This window comes from Camelus bactrianus, chromosome 8 (assembly GCF_048773025.1).
Source record: "Camelus bactrianus isolate YW-2024 breed Bactrian camel chromosome 8, ASM4877302v1, whole genome shotgun sequence".
NCBI classification, from domain to species: Eukaryota; Metazoa; Chordata; class Mammalia; order Artiodactyla; family Camelidae; genus Camelus; species Camelus bactrianus.
Genome location: NC_133546.1, coordinates 33,281,840 through 33,300,564, shown reverse-complemented (window position 1 = coordinate 33,300,564; position 18,725 = coordinate 33,281,840). Strand labels below are relative to the sequence as shown.

The window sequence follows — 18,725 nt, the reverse complement described above, 5'->3', positions numbered from 1 at the left end:
TTCAGAGAAGCTTGTATCACATAGGATGTATTTGTATTTTTCAGTTCATGAACACTTTGATTCATATTTCTTATAAAGCATTATTAAGCCCTTTTTAATTCCAAAACTAGTATTTTAGCAAAAGAGTCCAGTGAACTAGAACCCAGATTTTCCAATTCTGAGTTCAGGTTGGAGCATCAAAGAAAAGAGGCCTTGGTGCACCTTTAGGTGTTCGGTTTGTTCTGATAAAAGGGTTCCCTGGGTCAAAAAGATGCTTTTGATGTGTATAAAAACACATTCCCAACATATGCTAGAGCACTGACAAATAGAAAATATATCAGTGATAAATATAGTTTTATTCATACAAGTATATTAAAATGTGTATTTTAAATGAATGGTTCTCAGACTCTAGAGTACTTCATAATAACCTTGAGGGCTGGATAAAAAACAGGTTGCTGGTTCCATACCCACAGTTTCTGACTCAGTATAGGTTCAGGGCACATGATTTCTCACTCTAAAGAGTTAGGTGATGCTCATGTGATGGTCCAGGGACCACAGTTTGGGAACCATTGCCTTAGAGAATTTTAAATTAAACACTATACCTACAGGCTGTTTTGGTGATTATTCCACGTGGTTGATGGGATTTCTTTTTTGTCCTAAATACAGTGATTTTTATAGATAAAGTTCTATTTAGCAAGTAATTTGTATGTGCAGAACAGCTAGAATTATAAAGTAACTGATACTTTAGTTCTTACAGTAAATGAGACTTTCTGAAGTAGATACTGTTACTATCTGCATTTTACAGTCAAGGAAATGAAGGCCGACTAGGACCTCAGAAGAGGGTAGAACTGGGGAACAAACATGACATTTGCTCCCCAGCACATTTCTAAGTAATGTGCTACACTGCCTGAAACTGAGATGTGAATACCAGTATGCAAGTGACGTGACAAAGGCTGATAAAGAAGACTTAGACCTGACTTTGGATATTTTGATTTAAAAAAAAAAACTATTTCATATTCACACTGGTGTTACAGAGGTTGTTAAAAGGGAGAGAGAGACCTAACACAAAATAATAAAGAATGAAATCTTGAGGAATTAAGTACATTTCATAGCAAAGGTATCTTCCCTCTTTTTGTCTTCCTGTCTTACTAAATAATGATGATTTATAAACAGTTTTGCAAAGTGAAAATTTAAAACTAGAAAATTTTCAAATGTGTAAAACTAAATGCCTGTCCTCTGAATTAGCTTTAATCTTGTTTTTTTTTTTTTTTTTTTTTTTAATCCCCAGGTTTATTTGTATTTCCTATCTATTGCCTTTGTAAAAAACAGAGAAAACGATCACGGACAGGAATGCACTGGTGAATGCAGACGACCTCACCTAAGTCAGCAGGGCCGGGTAGGAGCTGCACAGAATTGTACACTCGTCCTGAAAACCGCCAAGAGGACCCTTCCACCATCTCTTCTCCACAATGCCTCTAGCTCCGGTGCATTCCCACCATGGTATCCTGTCCTTTCCTTATACAGATTGCTGCTTTTACAAAATGGTCACTTTCGTAGACTAGAAACATCTGTATCATAACTCTGATCTTCTTAATGGTTCTTGGAAGAAAATATTTTCATTAAGAACCAGTTATCCTCAGCACTGTCTGAGCATGCCTCTCCTGAGCATTGCTTGGACTGTCTTTGTACCTGAACTTCCCTCCAGGCCCTCTTCTGAGACTTGGTGTGAATAACTGAAGCCCCACCTGTACGAACAAGCAAGGCCATTTTTCAGAAGATGAAGGCTCACCGTATGCCCTTGTTTCCATCTGTGGCCCAAGCAGTGTAATTCCTTCATCCTTCAAATGCTATCTCTGTTAAAAAAAAAAATCTCAATGCCCAAAAGGGAACTAATGAAACTAAATTAATGAGAAGAATCGTGAGTTACTGAGGCGTATATGTGCAGGGCTGTGAATGTGTGTATCCATATCTATACTAAAACTAGGTCCAATAACTTGTACTTGTCAAGTTCCATGCCTCTACACTATTTTTCCACATTTTCATAGAAATATTTAAAGATGATCGTTCGTTCCTTTGTGGGCATAATCTGCTCTCATACTGAATTAAAGCCAACATAGACAACAGGTTACTTCAATGTTGAGCCTTTCTTTTCCTTCTCTCTGTCCGTCTCACACACACACAGACACTTGTGCAATGTCTCCTCAAGGATTATCAAACTTTATAAACTGAAAAAACCGATAGACTGCTTTTAGGAAATGCTCAGGACCTGACCATCAGTCTTTTCAGATTTCTTATTTGTTGGCATACTTGCTTTACTCTATATTTAATTTAAATAACAAGTTTGCTGTAGAGAGAACTGATGAAAGCAGCCTTTAAACAAATCCCTATTCTGCTAATTTTTTAACCAACATAGAATTACAATAATTAAGCTTTAGGTTAAACATATATTATTTAAAACCCCACCCTCTACCTCTGCTCTCTTTGTCTCTCTCATTTGTCCCCAAGTTTTTCATAAAAACAAATACTATTTTTGAAGGATTTCTATGTTTACTGCTTAAACACATAATAAATGTGTTGGTATCTTCTTACAGAGGGATGATTTGAAACGAAACTTTGTGTTTTTGGGCTTATCTAAAATATAAACTTCTTTTGGAGAAGAAAACAAAAATAAAAAATGAAGGAAATATTTTCAGGACATTTTACCAAGCTGAGAAGTCTTTAAAAATAAGAAAAGAACAAGTAACAAAACTATGGGGTTTGTTTGTTTTCGTCACGAATGTTCATCAGCAGAAGGGAAGTAAAGACTCTAAGAAGCCTGTCCCACTTGTCTCCAAATCCTTAGCATTAGCTATTGGCATAGATGTAGCATTTATCTGTCAGCAACCTCTTCTGAATTGAAATAGATTATGTGATAAAACATGCATTAACATGGATGGTTTCTCTTGTTGGGCTCCAGAATATAAGAACATGTATCTTTTTTATTTGATCTAAAAAGTCCATGATTGTGAAGATTACTTGCTTGGATAAACAAGCCAGCACTTCCATTCTTTCTGAATGACACTCAGAAAAGCTAGACTGCTCGACGGGTCTATTTCCAGTTAGAGGAGGGTGTACCACTGATGGTCCCGGAATAGCAATTTCTAAAGCATAGTATGATAACAAGAAGGAGCAATGCCTTGGCTTCACAAATTCATCTTTCCATTCATCCAACCATCTATCCATCCAACAAATATTTATTGAGTGCCTATTCTATGTGCTCTAGTATTAAAGCTGAGAGAATAGAATTTCTAGCCCTAAATCTAGAAAAAACAAATACTATGTAATTCTGTTGTAAGAGTGCTTAATTTTTGTAAATCGGTCTCTCTTTTCCTGGACTTAGGTGTTAGTTTGATGATGTGTGCATATGATGAATTCTAAATCTAGTGGGTGTGTTTATGTATGGTATATGTATGTGTCTATATTTAGATATATGTACATAGCTGCATATGAATACATATATACCAACTGGCTAAATAATATACTCTCTGGTCCTGGATAATCTATTTTCTTAGGTTATTGTATCTGTTGTCTTTTGCCTTCTCAGGGATTTTTATTCCTTTCTTTGAATAACTTATCTTTTGGAGGTATTTTTATATTATTTGGAAACGTTCCAATTTTCCAGTTACAGAGTGGCATCTGTCATCAGCCAATGCTCTTTCCTCAACGCTTGCAATAGTGTGCACAGTGTTGCACAGGATTTTCATTTTTCTATTGCATAAAATTAACGTAGCCATTTTTGCTTTCAAAGTTGGTATATATTAGGCCTTTCCCTGCTAGTGACTTAAAGCAGTTATTTGTGAATTTTTTTTTTTTTACTAAGTATCATCAAGATCTTAAAAAGGGAGAAGAAAAATAAAAGAGATTATTTATATGTTAGTGCCAACATTGAAGGTAAAACAATCGTACCTTTTGGGATAAATTCTAAAAACGACTTTAGAAAAAAAGAAGCATGCACTTACAATGAAGACCTTTTTTATACAAGGCTTGTCATTTTTTTTTATATGTTTTCACTGTAAATTTAATATATGCTCCTTTTAAAAAAGTCAAACTGTAGAGAATTATAAAACACAAATTCCTCTGCTTTTCCTCACCCCTTATTTTCTAGGGGTGACCACTGTTAATGATTTGGTCTAAGTGTCCTTCCAGACACTTTTTACAAATATACAAGTAAGTAAACAAGTGTGTGTGTTGTGTATCTGTGTGTGTTGGTTTTGTATGAAGAGAATAATAATATTCTTACTGCCCTGTGACTATTGTTCATTTTACGATGTATTGGTAGACACCCTTCCATAAAATCTTAAATAGATTTACCTCATTCTTTTATAAATTACTACATATTCTGTTGTGGGGCTATACTTTAATTTATTTAATTAGTCCCCCATTGAATGGACATCCGTATCTTTTTCCCTTCTCTGTTACAAAGCGTTAGTGAAGATCCTTTATATATGTATTTGTCACTGTGTGAACATTTCCGTAAGTTTTTTAATTTGGTTTTTATATTTGCAATAAAATTTTAATGCATTTTCAGTGAACGAGATCATAGAGATAATATACTTTAGACAATTTTCTTGGAGAAAGAATGTGTAAAATGGCATAATTTTTAAAGAAAAGCATCTTGTGCAGGATAATTTCTTCCTGTGCTTGATTAGCCAAATAAATATCTTGCCAACACATAAAAGAAAATTCATCTTATTCTAATAAAAATAAAATGCAGTGAGATGTCTGTAAGATAATGTGAGAAAGATGCATTGATATTTGGATTGCCTAGTTTTAAAACTTGAGGGATTTAAATGAAATAGCCAAAGTGGTCATGTTTGTCACATTTTTTAAAAACACTATCCATGTTCATGCATGTTGCTCCCCAAAGGAACTTAATTATGCCGTTGTGAAAAGTAGGAAGCAATACGTTGGCAATTAGGAATGACCACAGTTATCCACAGAAAAATAAATTTGACTATATGTAAGGCTTGGTGGTTTGTTGGGATGCTAATAAATTTGGAATAATATGAAACATTTATTTTATAATGAATCTCATCAGTTCCCTAAGAACTTCTGTATGTGGAGTTAGGAATAAAAAAAGGGGTCAAATCTTTTGGCACAAACAGCATTCTGTTGCCATCACCTTGATTTTCTGATAGGTGCTATTGTACCCTAAAGGTAGAACAGACTGGAAAACAATCAGAGATCATCAAACAGGCTACAACCTATCAGGCTACAACCTGATATCTTTAATTGTACTATTCTCTGCCATGATATCAGGATTCAGTGGTGCCTGTCAGGAAATTCCCTGTCCTGCACCACCCCCGATCTCTTAAATCCTAAGTCCCCAGATGAGTCTTTACTTTTCAATCCTACCCCCCAAATGTATGGCCCATCGCTCCCCTAAAAGACCTTCAAACTACACTTCCGGTTCCTAGTGACTCATCCCCGACTTCATTTTTCTACACTCCTCTGAGACTCTAACAGCTCCTGCACTAGGAAAGACAAGGAGAGACCGGGGGAGTGGGGGGGGGGGGGTGAAACACTCACTCCAGCACAGGCAAAGCATTAGCATTCCTTCTCAACCATTTTCAAACTTGAGGACATCCCCCCATAGCCCAACACATCGATCCAGTTTCTCCTGTGTTCAACAATGCAGTTGTTCCATGCTATCTGCTCAATTCATAATTATAAAAAAGTTAGTGGCCTAAATAACATTTATTGGTATATTTCATTAAGTACCAAAATAAAAAAATTCATGCCAAATGCCATTTTATATTTGAATTTTATAAGCAAGCTGCACATATGCCTTAATGTCAATCTTCCCATTGGACTGGATGCTTGTCCTCAAATCTTGTGGCTGAAATCTAGCCCAGCTATTGAAAGTAATCTTACTCATAGTCAGCTTTATTGTTTTGTGTTAATGTCTATTAAAAATATAGCCTTAAGATCCAATAATGCACTTTAAAAAGTTGTGCCATTTGAATAATTTGACAGAGTTGAAGATACTAATTACGATATTTTGAAGAGACAGTAGAATAACCGTTAGCCAATTTATGTCACCTCTTTAAATTGCTGGGGAGGGGTAGAATCAGAAGCTAAAAATTTTAAACAGTAAAACATACCTGAAAAAGATGTGGCCAAGTTTCTAAAATTACAGTAAGCCTAGAAATTGGTATTAGGAGCTGAAACATAGCAAGTAATTAATAAATGTTACCTAATAACCTAGTTGGAATGTTTGTTTAAAATGTTAACTTTTACTGCAAGTTTTAATGGCATTTTCATTTTTCATGAAATCTATAACATTAAAATCTATAAAAATAAAAAATGAAATCTCTAAATTCTACTGACTAGTAATCAACACTACCATTAACTGCCAGTTTGAGCATATTTTGTTTTACAGATCATTGTATTTTAATTGACATTTTCCTCCTCCTTTGGAAAATAAGTTGCAAATCCCATTTTAGTATGAATATTTATAATTCTTACTTTAATAAAACTGAAATAATGTTATATTCTCATTAAAAAATAGTCTGAACAAAATCACAGTTCCAAATTTGGGGAGTATTCAAGATTGTGAAATGGTACCTTTTCAATGCAAACCAAGGATATAAACCTTTAAAACAGAAAGGCACTCCTTTGTAGCTCTGGTTTAGAGGGTAGAACTAATACTCATTTCATAGCCAGCTGTTATGTGGGGCTTTTATTGTACATCACTGTTCTGGGGCTGGAAGTGTAGTCACCTTTATCAAAACCCAAGAAGCAAGAGAGTCACAGTAGTGTGAGACTTGTAACTGTCTGTTTGGAGCATTAGCTGAAGCCTCCGTATATCACATACTTTACATATCCCTATACGTAGTGCTAATTTTAGCAGCATGTAATTATGCATATTCTGAACTATATTCTTTTTTTGGCTAAAGAAGTGACTATTTTGAGAAAAACAATATAGACTTAAAGGCAATAAATCAAAAACAAAAACCCATGGAAGATTGCTACTGCCTTTTTTTTTTTTTTGCCACTTCCTTTTAGCTTATAAAAGAAATTCTAGTAGGTGTATTAAACTCTGAATCACTTAGATTGCACAGTCTTAATAGCATAGAAAATTTTTTGTTTGTTTTTCAGGTGTATCTCACATTTTTGTCACTCTATTCCATCATATTAAATGACTTTCTTCCCTGCTTGTTAAATGACACATACTTCAACATCAAGTTTCTGTTTTCTTTTTAGATTTCCTATTTATCTTGCTTTTTTCATCTGCAATCCCCTATCCCATCTTGACCAAGTGTGGGGTGAATTCTGTCTCACCATTAACTCTTGACTCTAATGAAATAACATTCAAACTGAAAGGACTCTGTAATTTGGCCTGCATAGTAAACATAATTTATCTTGGTTTCTTTCATCTGTAAGTTGAAGCATCTCAGGATACCTGGAACACTGTCCCTCTTCTTCATAGGGGTTGGAGAACCCTGCCTAGCCCTCTGACAAGAAGTAAAATGAATGAAAAGATGTCAGTTGGATCAAAGAGCCTAGAAGTACTCTATAACCAAGCTTCAGAAGTTGATTCATGAATATTGTAAGGTCCATATTGTGTTTTCATATTGGTTGGACAGAAAGCATTTGTGGTCAATCATCCAGTCTGACCACAAGTCATTCTTGATGCATCCAGGATGGCCAGATGTGTGGTTTGGGGTTTTTGTTTTAACAGAAAGTCCTACAGCTTAGCTTAGGGCTGGTTAATAATAGTGTAGCATTTGTATGTAAGACTTGACCATGGATTCTTACTCCGTAAACATTATTAGACTTTTTGATTATCTAAAGTAGGTGGCATTGGCTATAACTGATAATCAGCCCTATTCTAGAGAAACCATGTGCCATTTGCAAATGTTCTACTTTTTCATATGACTTAGATATAAAACACACTCAAGATATAGTTAGTATAGGTTTATTATATGATATGGAAAAGTTCAAGGGAGAATCAAACTTGGGTGTTAAAAAGCCTCAAAAATTGCTCGGATAATGTCACTTCAGTTTCTTCCTTATATCTGGCAGGTCATTGACTGCTGGAGGTCATTGGTTCCATATAAAGTTAGGCGGTCACCTCATGCCCTGGGTGGAGAAGTAGTCTCAATGATAGAGCCAAGTTCCTAAAAAGAATATTTTTCATTAACGTATTACTTCCTCTGTGTCCACATATTACATTTTTATTGTTTCTAAATATTTGATAGAAATATCTGATTTTTTTCAGTTTATATAAAATTAGCATGCTTTATGTTCCTTTATAAATAAAATTCTAGATAAATTATGAATTTATATCAACTGATTCCAAACCCTATTTCTAAGGCCATGTTTTAAAGTTCTGTACAGCAACAGATTAATTTTGTTATTTGATCATTTTCATCATAATTAAAATTCTATAGATGATGGTGAAAAAAGTAAACCAAACATTTCATATGAAACCTAGAACACTAACTGATACATATATATAACTATTTACCTTGACAAAGACAATCTTTTACAGATTTTTAATATGAAAATTAATTGACAGTCTTGTTGCTTATGAAAGAAATTTTTAACTTAATAAATAGTAAATTCTGAGAGGTCACAGAATAACTGTGTAGAAGGAACACGAACACAGTAGCATAAAAATGTTAACACATTATTTATTAAAAAGCCACAACAGTTAGTTGTCTTGTTTCTATTTTAAACAAATTGATTATCAGATATATTCGTGAAACAAATATATTTATATGTATATATATATTGAGAAACTGTGGGCCTATTATTCATAGTCTCTTTTTCCACAAAGAATTTAAAATGCTAAAAAGAAAAATGTTTGGGTGTTTAATCTCATTACTGTATGTTTAGAAACTGCAGTTCTAAAGAGTATTGTCATCTCCTGTTTGAATTACAAGAATATATCCCATTTTAATTACATTCTGACAAATAATTGCAAATGAGAAGAATTTCTTAATTTTAAGATGAATGACTTTAACTAGTACTTTGTACGAGATCTTGTCCATAGTTTCATTACATTACATGTTTTTCATTTTCTGTAAAATATGTAGCCATTTTCTAAATAGTATGTCATAATATTTTCCATATTTATATACAAGCCAGGTTGAAAAGAGATTTTCTTTACTTTTTCAATGATATTGGAAAATATTTATGTAATTTTATTTTTTAACTTTTTCTACATTTCATTAGTCATACTATTAACTTTGGTATTCATAAAACTATGTGGAGGAAACCATTTTGAATGTATTTTAAGAAAGAAGCATGTAGAAATAAAATTTTAAAATTAGAAAATATTACTAATACCTTATGTAGAAATCCATAAAAGAAAATTGGAAAGGAAAAAACAAAGTCTGTGGCGATGAAAATGTTAAAAAAAATCAGGAGTATTTAAGACTTTAATTTCTTACATTTTTAGAGTAATCAACATTTTATTTCCAAATGATTATTTAATGCTGCCGGTTCCATGAATTATGCTTTTAGCATAATACGTAATTTCCCCTGCTATTTTAGTGTTTTTACATTAATTACTGAAAAGGAAAGAAGAAATTAGTGAATAGAAGTCAGGGGAAACTAGGTTTATTTCCATTTTAAAATAGCACTAATACATAGTCCCTTTAACCTTCCATATGGTGCTTTGTGTGATGAGAGTATAAAACATTTATATACATTATTAGTGCCTTATTTTTTTCACTTGACTTTATTTCTTATCTAAAGAGCCATAATTTTTTTGTGAGTGTTCCTTGATCCCTCTGTTTAAAGTGCTGATGAGACAGTGTATCTTTAGGAATATATATAGAGAGACTGCATTCGCTACTTTCATTCACTGTATTAGCTCTAGAACAGCAGGTTAGCCGATATATTTTTCTTAAATTCATTGCTCATTTTTAAGCTAAGTATTTTTTAAAAGAATATTGAAGCCATTATAATTGAAATGTGTTTTTAAACCACCAAAAAGAATGCTGATTATTAAAGTTTAAAATGGGAGTTAGAATGGCTATCAATCTTTATAGCTCCAATTAGGACAAAATTACTTTACAAAAAGTATTAGAAATAAAAGTAATCATATGGTACTTCAAGAGTATGACCCATTTCCTACCTTTGTCTGTGGCAATATTTTATCTGTAATCTACTTCACACGGATGCTGAAGAATGATGGTGTTTGCTATTTACACAAAGTTATTCATTCACAGTGGGCTTTATCGACATTGAGACATTTTGTACAATATATTACCTTGCTCTTCTTGGTCTTTGTCTTTTGTGTTAGTTTTATACAAAAAGCTGATTTTGTTGTATTCTTTATGTAGCATAGAATATAACTCAACTTTTCCTGATGAATGTATAATGAATAATTAAAATAAATCATGTGCTTAGAAAAGACAAAGACACAGGTTGTATATGCAAATATGTGTAAATATTTGACAAAGAAAAAAGAGGAAACAAATCTTCCTGCCAACAGATAAGTCCTGCTGGACAGGACGTGGAAATTTACAGATCTTTTTTTTTTTAAGCAGTGAAATTAAAAAATCTATTACCTCAAGAATTTTCAATGGATATGTATCCATGTACTGCTCCTTCTTCATAAATACAATCTCACCTGCTGCTGGCGGTAAAAGCAACCCAAGTGTCAGATCACACAAATTTTAAGGACAAATCTTTCAAAAGATGGATACCTTGTGATGTTTTCGAGTTCAATTTTGAACTTTCGGTAAGGTCTCTATGGCTTTTTGTTGTGGTTGGGCTTCTTTGTTTAATTGTTTTTGGTTGATTGTTTTAGAATGGAAGAGTAATCTTAATCCTGAGATTAGATCTCATGGTGGGGTATAACAACATTCTTTCTGCTTGGATGAAAACTATGATGAGAATCAACTACTTTGGTTGTCACTGTATGAACTGTTGTATGGATTCCTGTGGAGTGCTGTTTACTTGCATGATGTGTGCAAGACATGTGCTGCATCATCTAGCAATGCCTAATAAAAGTTTTTAAGAGAAGACTCTTGGGGTTTTTTTTTTCCCCCAATAGACTTGGGAGTTAAAGAAATTAAACAGTAAAATTTGGCAGAGCCAAAATCACATGTATGTAAATCTGGAAAGTTACCTGAGTTAGTGACCATTTCATTATGAACGTGTCGGCCAACGCAAATGATTCTTTGATATCCGTCACAAGTAGTGGAAAATGCTAGCTTAGTATCATTCATAGACACCGTCTTTTGCAGAAAGGCAAATTATTTTAATGGATAATGCTTGACATGCACCTGCTATGTGTTCATATAGGATATGTGTTCACATAGTATGTTCACATGTATTCTTATACAGTCCTTACAGCCACCCTGTGGTGGTATATTATCCCCGTTTTACCAACTTTACAAAAGAAATGAAAAATAAAAATTCAGAGATCTGTTTGAAGTCACGGGGCAAAGGTTTCATTCATACTCGGGGCTGCTGCCTGCCAGTAGGTAGTGCGTTCCCCTGTGAAAATTCTGACATCCTTTAAGAAGAAAAAAGGAAAGAAAGAAAGGAAGGAGGAGAAGGAGGGAGAAAGGGAGAGAGAAAGAAAGAAAAGAAAAAAGAAAAGAGAGGGCAGGAAGAGGAAGGAGGGAGGAAGGAAGGGGGAGATATTCTTTCACAATTTCAACATCCTTTTCCCCAGTCCCTGACAAAAACTAATCGGGATTGCCTTTGTCCAAAGCAGAGACGGCGGCTCCGGGCAGGCGTCTCCACGCGGAGACCCGCACTGCGCATCCTCTCCCAGCGCGCCCAGCAGGCCGGGCCAGGCACACCCGGTCCAGGGGGAGGCGCCCCGAGGACCGGTACAGCCCTGGGATCCAAGGGGGCAAAAGCCTTCCTCTGGGGAGGCGGAGCCGGTGCTCACCTTGGTCCCCAGCAACCCCCGCACGAGACCAGCGGCTGCCCGAGCGCAGGCAGTCGGGTTGGGTGCGAGAGGGCGGAGACCACCTTCCTCCGGTGTCGGGCTCGCCGCTCCCTCCCCGGCTCGTCTCCACTGTTGCTCCCTCATCTGGACGAGGGTCCCAGGAGACGCGGGTCTCCGTGTGCACAAGCGGAACGACGTCTGGGCTGCAGCAACACATCCTAAGGCTATCTCCTTTACCTGAGTGTTTAAAGGAAGAAAGTTGTTTCATTTGTTTTTTAATTGAGAAGGTGAATTTTAAAATTAAATTAAGCTGATTCTTGGGGAGGCTAGAAGACGTTTGCCTGAAAGTGTCCTGGTTGCATCTTCCATTTGCCAGATCCTTTCTCATCAACCTGGCCGATTAATTTCCTACATCTCATTTAAAAAGTTACTTAAAAGAAAAGGAACAGAAGGAGAACAGGATGAAAGGGAGAAGGGAAAGGAAAGAGGAAAGAATGGGAAATTTAAGAAGCTAGACCAGGAAAGAGGAGCCAGGAGTTACCTGGAAAAGCCTAGATCCTGGTGGGGTTGAGGGGAAGTCAGGACAGTTGCAAACCCCATCTGATTTCAATCCCAAAAGCAATTTTCTCTCCAGTACATCAACAGGTACTGACCCAACCCCCAGCAAAACGTTAAAATTACCACTGTTAACATACTTATTAATGTTGACTGAGTCTGAACAACTTGCCCTGTCACATGGCCTGCCCAGGACAGAGCTAAGACCTGAATCCAGGCTGAGACCCCTGAGCCACAGCACTGCACCGCTTCTCAGTCTCCTCATATTACCCAGGGAATTGGAGGCAAGTTACCCAAATGTCTTGTAATGTCTGCAGGTTTTACAAAGGAAACTTGGAAAATAAGGAATAAAAACACATAAAGAGTTGAGGCTCCCATTGAGACAGTGTATCTGCAAGCACACAGTCTAAAGCCAATTATTTTCTCTTTGATTTATTCATTTGTTGAAAAAATCTTTGCAATATTTGTATTCAGTTAATTATTTTTTAATAAAGATGTATTGAACCCCTCCTGTGTTCTAAGAAATATAATATATTTGCATTTAGGAGAAGGCCAGGCCTCAACACTAGTCTAGAGGAGACAGTGTTAGCCAGATGTTTAGGACAAATGGATTCCATTCTTGAATTCTTTGTTTCATTTGCTCTGTGATATCTGGTTAGCCACATACCTTTCCAGGCTTCAGTCTAAATTAAGGAGTGCAATGGCAATCTTTAAGTTCTCCTTTGGTGATTAAATTTGGATCTGGGCAACCTATTTTTAAAGTTAGTTCAAACTATTCAGTTCTAGTATTTCTCCAGCCTGGACAGGCAGTGGATGGCAAGCCCCATTGCTTTTGCACAGACCAGCTCTCTACCTACTCTTGCTTTACCGAACCCCCTCAGCTCCATCGTCCTCAGGCCCAGCATCTTACCCAGCAGGATGCCGTCCTGCCCGTACCTCACAAGGCATATCACCCGAGCCTCTGTGGACAAGCACTCTGCAAATCACTACTGAGCAAGGCCCTTGTGTTCATTCCCTAGGGCTGCCATGATGAAGTACTCCAAGCTCAGTGGCTTATAATCACAGAATTGTGTTTTCCCAAAGTCCCGGAGGCCAGAAGTTCAAAATCAAAGTATCAACAAGGTTGGCTCCTTCTGGAGTTTCTGAGGGAGAATGTGTTTCATGCCTCTCTCCTGGCTTCTGATGGTTACCAGCAGTGTTTGGTGTGCTGTCTCTTGTAGATTCTTCACTGCAATCATTGGATTTAGGTCCCACTCTCACCCAGTATGACCTTGCTATGGGCTGTATTGTGTCCCCTGCAAACTTATATGTTGAATTTCTAAATAGCAGAAACTCAGAATGTGACTATATTGGGAGATGGGGTCTTTAAAGTAAAATGAGATCAGATGGGTGAGCCCTAATCCAATATGAAAAAAAAAAAAATGGGAGCAACAAGAGGACATCCTGTTGCCTCCTTTCTGGAGTGAGAACACTCTGCTAGGGTTACCAGACTGAATACAGGGCATTCAGTTAAATTTTGACTGTAGATCAACCAACAATTTTTAATATAACTATGTTCCAAATATTTTATATTTATAGGAGATATGTATCTAGTTATAGATTAGATAGATAGATATAGATTATATCTATATTATATCATAAATATATATAATATATATATATATTTATGCCAGGCTTAATAGAAAGAGCATAGACAGACATTGGACTCAGGCAGGCAAGGTCACAAATTTAGGGTTGCTTTTTAGCTTAGGGAACTGGGACTAGTTACATAACTTCTTTGTACCTCAAATTCTTCATCGGTAAAATCAAAATACACTTACCTGGAAGGGTTGTTATGGAATTAAAACATCTGGTATGTGGTGCCTCAGTCACTAGAACATTGATACATAGCAATCAAAGGCTGAACAAATACTTTCTGAAGGAGTGAAAGAACACTTTCCCTTCTTCCCTATATGGAACTCTCTGGAAGACTGGGAGAGTTTCCAGCCACCCCTAAGACAGAACATAGGACAGGCCACAGCACAATCTGGGGAGCACCCCAGGCTTCTGCTGGAAAATCCACTCCACATCCTCTGTTCCCCGGAATAGCCCACCTCTAGGATGCAGGGGAATTCTTTCCTAAGACTACCACCTGTTGGACACAGGCATTTCCTTCTACAAAATGTGTGACTGCTTGTTACATACAAAAGCAGCAACATCTCACATTAAAAAGCCACCTAACCTTTCAGGGCCTGTTTCTAAGTGTGTTGCATGGAAATTAAAAGCACCCTCCTACTTGTGAAGATGATCCTAACTAATTGAAATGAACCTAAACTGTTGTTAGACAGCAATACAGGCAAACCCCCTTTCATAAAGAAATCATTTATTTTCTAGATCTGGGATCAAATTTTTCTGCTTCCCTTTACAGGATGCACTTTTGTATGATCAATTATTAACAGTGAAAATTACCAAAAAATTATATTATTTATAGACATAAGGTTGTTTTTTTCAGAAATAAAATTCATTGTAAAAGAATTTTTTTCTTAATGCTACTTTCAACTAGGAATTTTGCTCTTGACTTGCATTTTTTTATTTTGAAAAATCATTTATTTTCATAGTATATTTTTATTAAGAAAATAATGTATGCTGATTATAGCAAATTTCAGACTACAAAAACATAGGAGAAAAAATATAAATCACCCATAGTTCCAGCCCCTAGTGTATTTTCTATTCCAATTTTTATGTATATATAATCTTGCTTTTAAATTTATATTTATTGTACAATATCAGTGTGTACTACTATATGTAAAGTAGATGAACAACAAGGACCTACTGTATAGCACAAGGAACTATATTCAATTTTTTATAATAAGCTATAATGGAAAAGAATCTGAAAATATATATATTTGTACATATATGTATAACTGAATTGCTTTGCTGTACACCTGAAACTAACATTGTAGATCAACTACACTTCAAAAAAAAAAAATAATAATAATAAAATAAAATATCAGTGTGTAAACATAACAGTAATAAAAAATTTTAAAGATCGCTCTCGATTTACTTGCTCTAATAAATCTACTGTTACTGAACTTTAATCCTTTCTAGCCCTGATCCACGTGCAAATGGCAACTTAGGTATGATTTGTAGCATCAGTACAGTTTCTTTTTTCTTTTCAATTTCTACAGAAGCTATTTCCATTAATCACTTTTCTTCCAGTTTGATTGAGATATAACTGACATATGGTACTGTGTAAGTTTAAGGTGCTGTAGAAGTTTAACATCGTGATCTGACTCACATATATCATGAAATGATGACCACAATAAGTTTAGTGAACATCCATCATATAGATACAAAATGTTTAAAAGTAGAAAAAAAATTTTCTTTGTGATGAGAACTCTTAAGATTTATTTTTCTAAGCTTTCATATATGAGATGCAGCAGTATTAATTATATTTATCATATTGTACATTACATCCCTAGTACTTATTTATCTTATAACTGGAAGCTTGTACCTTTTGACCACCTTCATCCAGTCCCCTTCCCCTGACTCCCTGTCTCTGGTAACCACAAATCTGATCTCTTTTTCTGTGAGTTCGTTTGTTTGCTTTTGAAGTATAATTGACCTACAACTACTATGTTAGTTCCCATTTCACAGCATAGTAATTCAGTATTTCTATATACTTCAAAGTGATCACAACTGTTAAATCCAGTTACCATATGTTGACAAAGATCTTACATATTTACTGAGTATATTCCCCATACTGTACATTTCACACCTGTGACTCGCTTATCTTGCAACTGGAAGTTTGCAGAGAGGTGCAAACTCCCAGCTGACTAAGTTCCTCCAACCAAGGAACACATGAATAAGGTGGTCTCGGGTAGTGAAAGAGCATGTCTTGAGTCCAAAGTCCTGGCCTCCATTGCCTGCTCATGGGTGTTGTGGCCTTGGAGCAGCTGTTCAATCTCTAACCAAGTTCCCTTCCTTGAATACGGGCGTACTTAGATCTCTAATACACGATCACATATCACACAAACAGTAATACATAATAAGATCAAACAGCAATTAAAAAGCCTCTTTCACAATTTTACAAAGTTCAATTTTGCTTGAACAACTTCACAATGTAAATAAATATACCATGGATACTGTTCATACAGGAGGCGCAAAGTAGTATTCAATGAATGGAAACACCTTTTTCCCTTCCCTCAAGCAAATCACTCTTGACCCAAGGAATATTCTTAACAATCACTGGGTTGTAACAGTGACCCCAAATTAACATGCTTATGACCCTGGTCATTAATTCAACATTGAATCACACATATTGGCTTAAAGAAGTAGAATTTTGGTTTGCCAAGTTAGACATGATTGCATACTTCAGGACGTTTTAAGGCCTGTTTCTCTTAGCCTATCTGCTATTTAAATTGGGTACAGGAAGTGCCCGGATGAGGACAGCCCGAGAAATCATCCAGGCATTCCATGAGGGAGGTTGGATGATTTCCCCCCTCAGCCAGCAGCACAGAGGCCCTTTCAACATCCAGAAATAGCTCTCCCATTGAGCCACTGTTTATCTCCTCTGACCATAAAAAGCAGCTGGCCCTGCAGGAAAACCTGGCTGCTGAAATTAACTCCAGGAGGCCATAAGCCCGAGTCCCCAGCGACATGAATAAAGGCTGCTCAAAGAACCTTTGGAGTCATGTGGCTAGCTCATTGCTAGAACCATTTGGTCCTCTGAGGAGGAAATCTGTGAGCTCAACAGCACACACGTCACTGCAACATTTCCTGGAACCACCAGGGGCACTCAGAATCATTCCGTTATTCTCAGAGTTGCTTCAGAACGACCATCAAATATCTACAATACGGTTAAATGCTGATGGTGCTTTGTTAAAAGAAAAGCAGGGGTTAAAAAAAAAAAAAAGGATTGATCCAATTGTTCTTATTGTCCATGACTTTGTATTCAAACGTTGCCCAGTATTAGACTAACACTAATGATTAAAAAATGAATCAGATTTTTAAGGCCACTCGAGGCAATAAGAGGTTATTATGGACACTTCACACATTGCTGCTAAACAATTAGCAGGTCATTAGGAAACAGCATCAAACATCTCTCATATCCTTGCTGAGAGCCCTTAAAAACACTATTCTTGTTGCTTATTTTCTATACAAATGAGTTAACAAAGGACTGGAAAATTGCAGTAATATAATTCATTAGTCACGGGCCCAGGAGCAGAACCAGGAAGTCTCAAGTGTGACCTAATGACCATCTGAAACTTACTTCAACTATTTTAACTTGATGCTATTGCTATTAAATAAGCCAGAAAAGACCCCAAGTCTTTACATCAAAACATTCTTTGGAACTGAACAAATGTGCTTAAAGCTACAGGCAGCCATTTTTTATTATAAAAGTCTAGCTCTTTGCTTTTGTTTCATCTAAAATTTGCTTTATAAAGCAAAAATAAATGTTTCTGCTAGGATGGTTTAAATCCCTTATAGCTGGTGCTGGCCCCTCCCTGTTGAGTACAACAAAAATAAAAAACAGCTACCTGAAAAGGTCAGAATAAATAAGATCAAGCAGATTGTGGTGGGGAATCAAAACAAGAAGAAGCAACCCTCAAGGTGGTAAGGGTTTCCATTGTTCTGCTCTAATGTTTTGCCCCAAAGGCATGGTTGTAGAGGACACAGCTGCTCAAATTCCCATAGAACCCTCTGCCCTCTTTATCTGCCTTCAGAACCACAGAAATAAGACAGGGAGGGAGCGGAGACTGGAGGGGAAAAAGTGGAGAAGGAGAAATAAATGAAGAGAGGAAATCTCAGCAGAGAAATAAAAACTATTTTTTAAAGAACCAAACTAAAATTTTAGAATTGAAAGATGCAATATCTGGAAAAATTCACTGGATGAATTCAAAAGTTCATAATGGAGATAGCAGAGTAAAAAGTTGATAAACTTGAAAATAGATCAATAAAAATTATTCTATCTGAAGAACAGAAAGAAAAATGATTTGAGGAAAATAAATAGAATCTGAAGAATCTGTGGGACAATATCAAAAGTTCTAATGTATGTGCACTTGGACCCCCAGACAGAGAGAAGACAGAGATTGGAGGACATTAACTTGATTGTGGTGATGATTTATGCATGTGTGGAAACTCATTCAATAGTACCCTTTAAATTTGAATATAAAATTTAATGTCAATTGTACTTCTAAACTTGTTTTAGAAGTTTAAAATTACATGTACATGGAAAGAAAGAAGAAAAATAAATGTTCTTACACCCAAATAAGATTAGAGTGATTTTTGTTTTCTTGTGTATTCTTTT

General features: G+C 35.9%; 1 protein-coding gene across 2 annotated transcripts in view; it reads left to right on the top strand.

The window, feature by feature from the left end:
- The window catches only part of RNF217 (ring finger protein 217), a 117,485-nt gene extending 106,484 nt beyond the window's left edge, over positions 1-11,001 (top strand). The window contains exon 7 of one of the 2 annotated variants that reach the window (XR_012508634.1): positions 1,268-1,315. Coding sequence is in view for 1 of the 2 variants with exons in the window: in XM_010965507.3 (XP_010963809.3) it covers positions 1,268-1,341 (74 nt within the window). In the remaining variant the exon portion in view is untranslated. Of the gene's footprint in view, positions 1-1,267 lie in introns of both variants that reach the window. The other variant, XM_010965507.3, reaches the window with a different exon arrangement.
- The last annotated feature ends 7,724 nt before the right edge of the window (positions 11,002-18,725 follow it).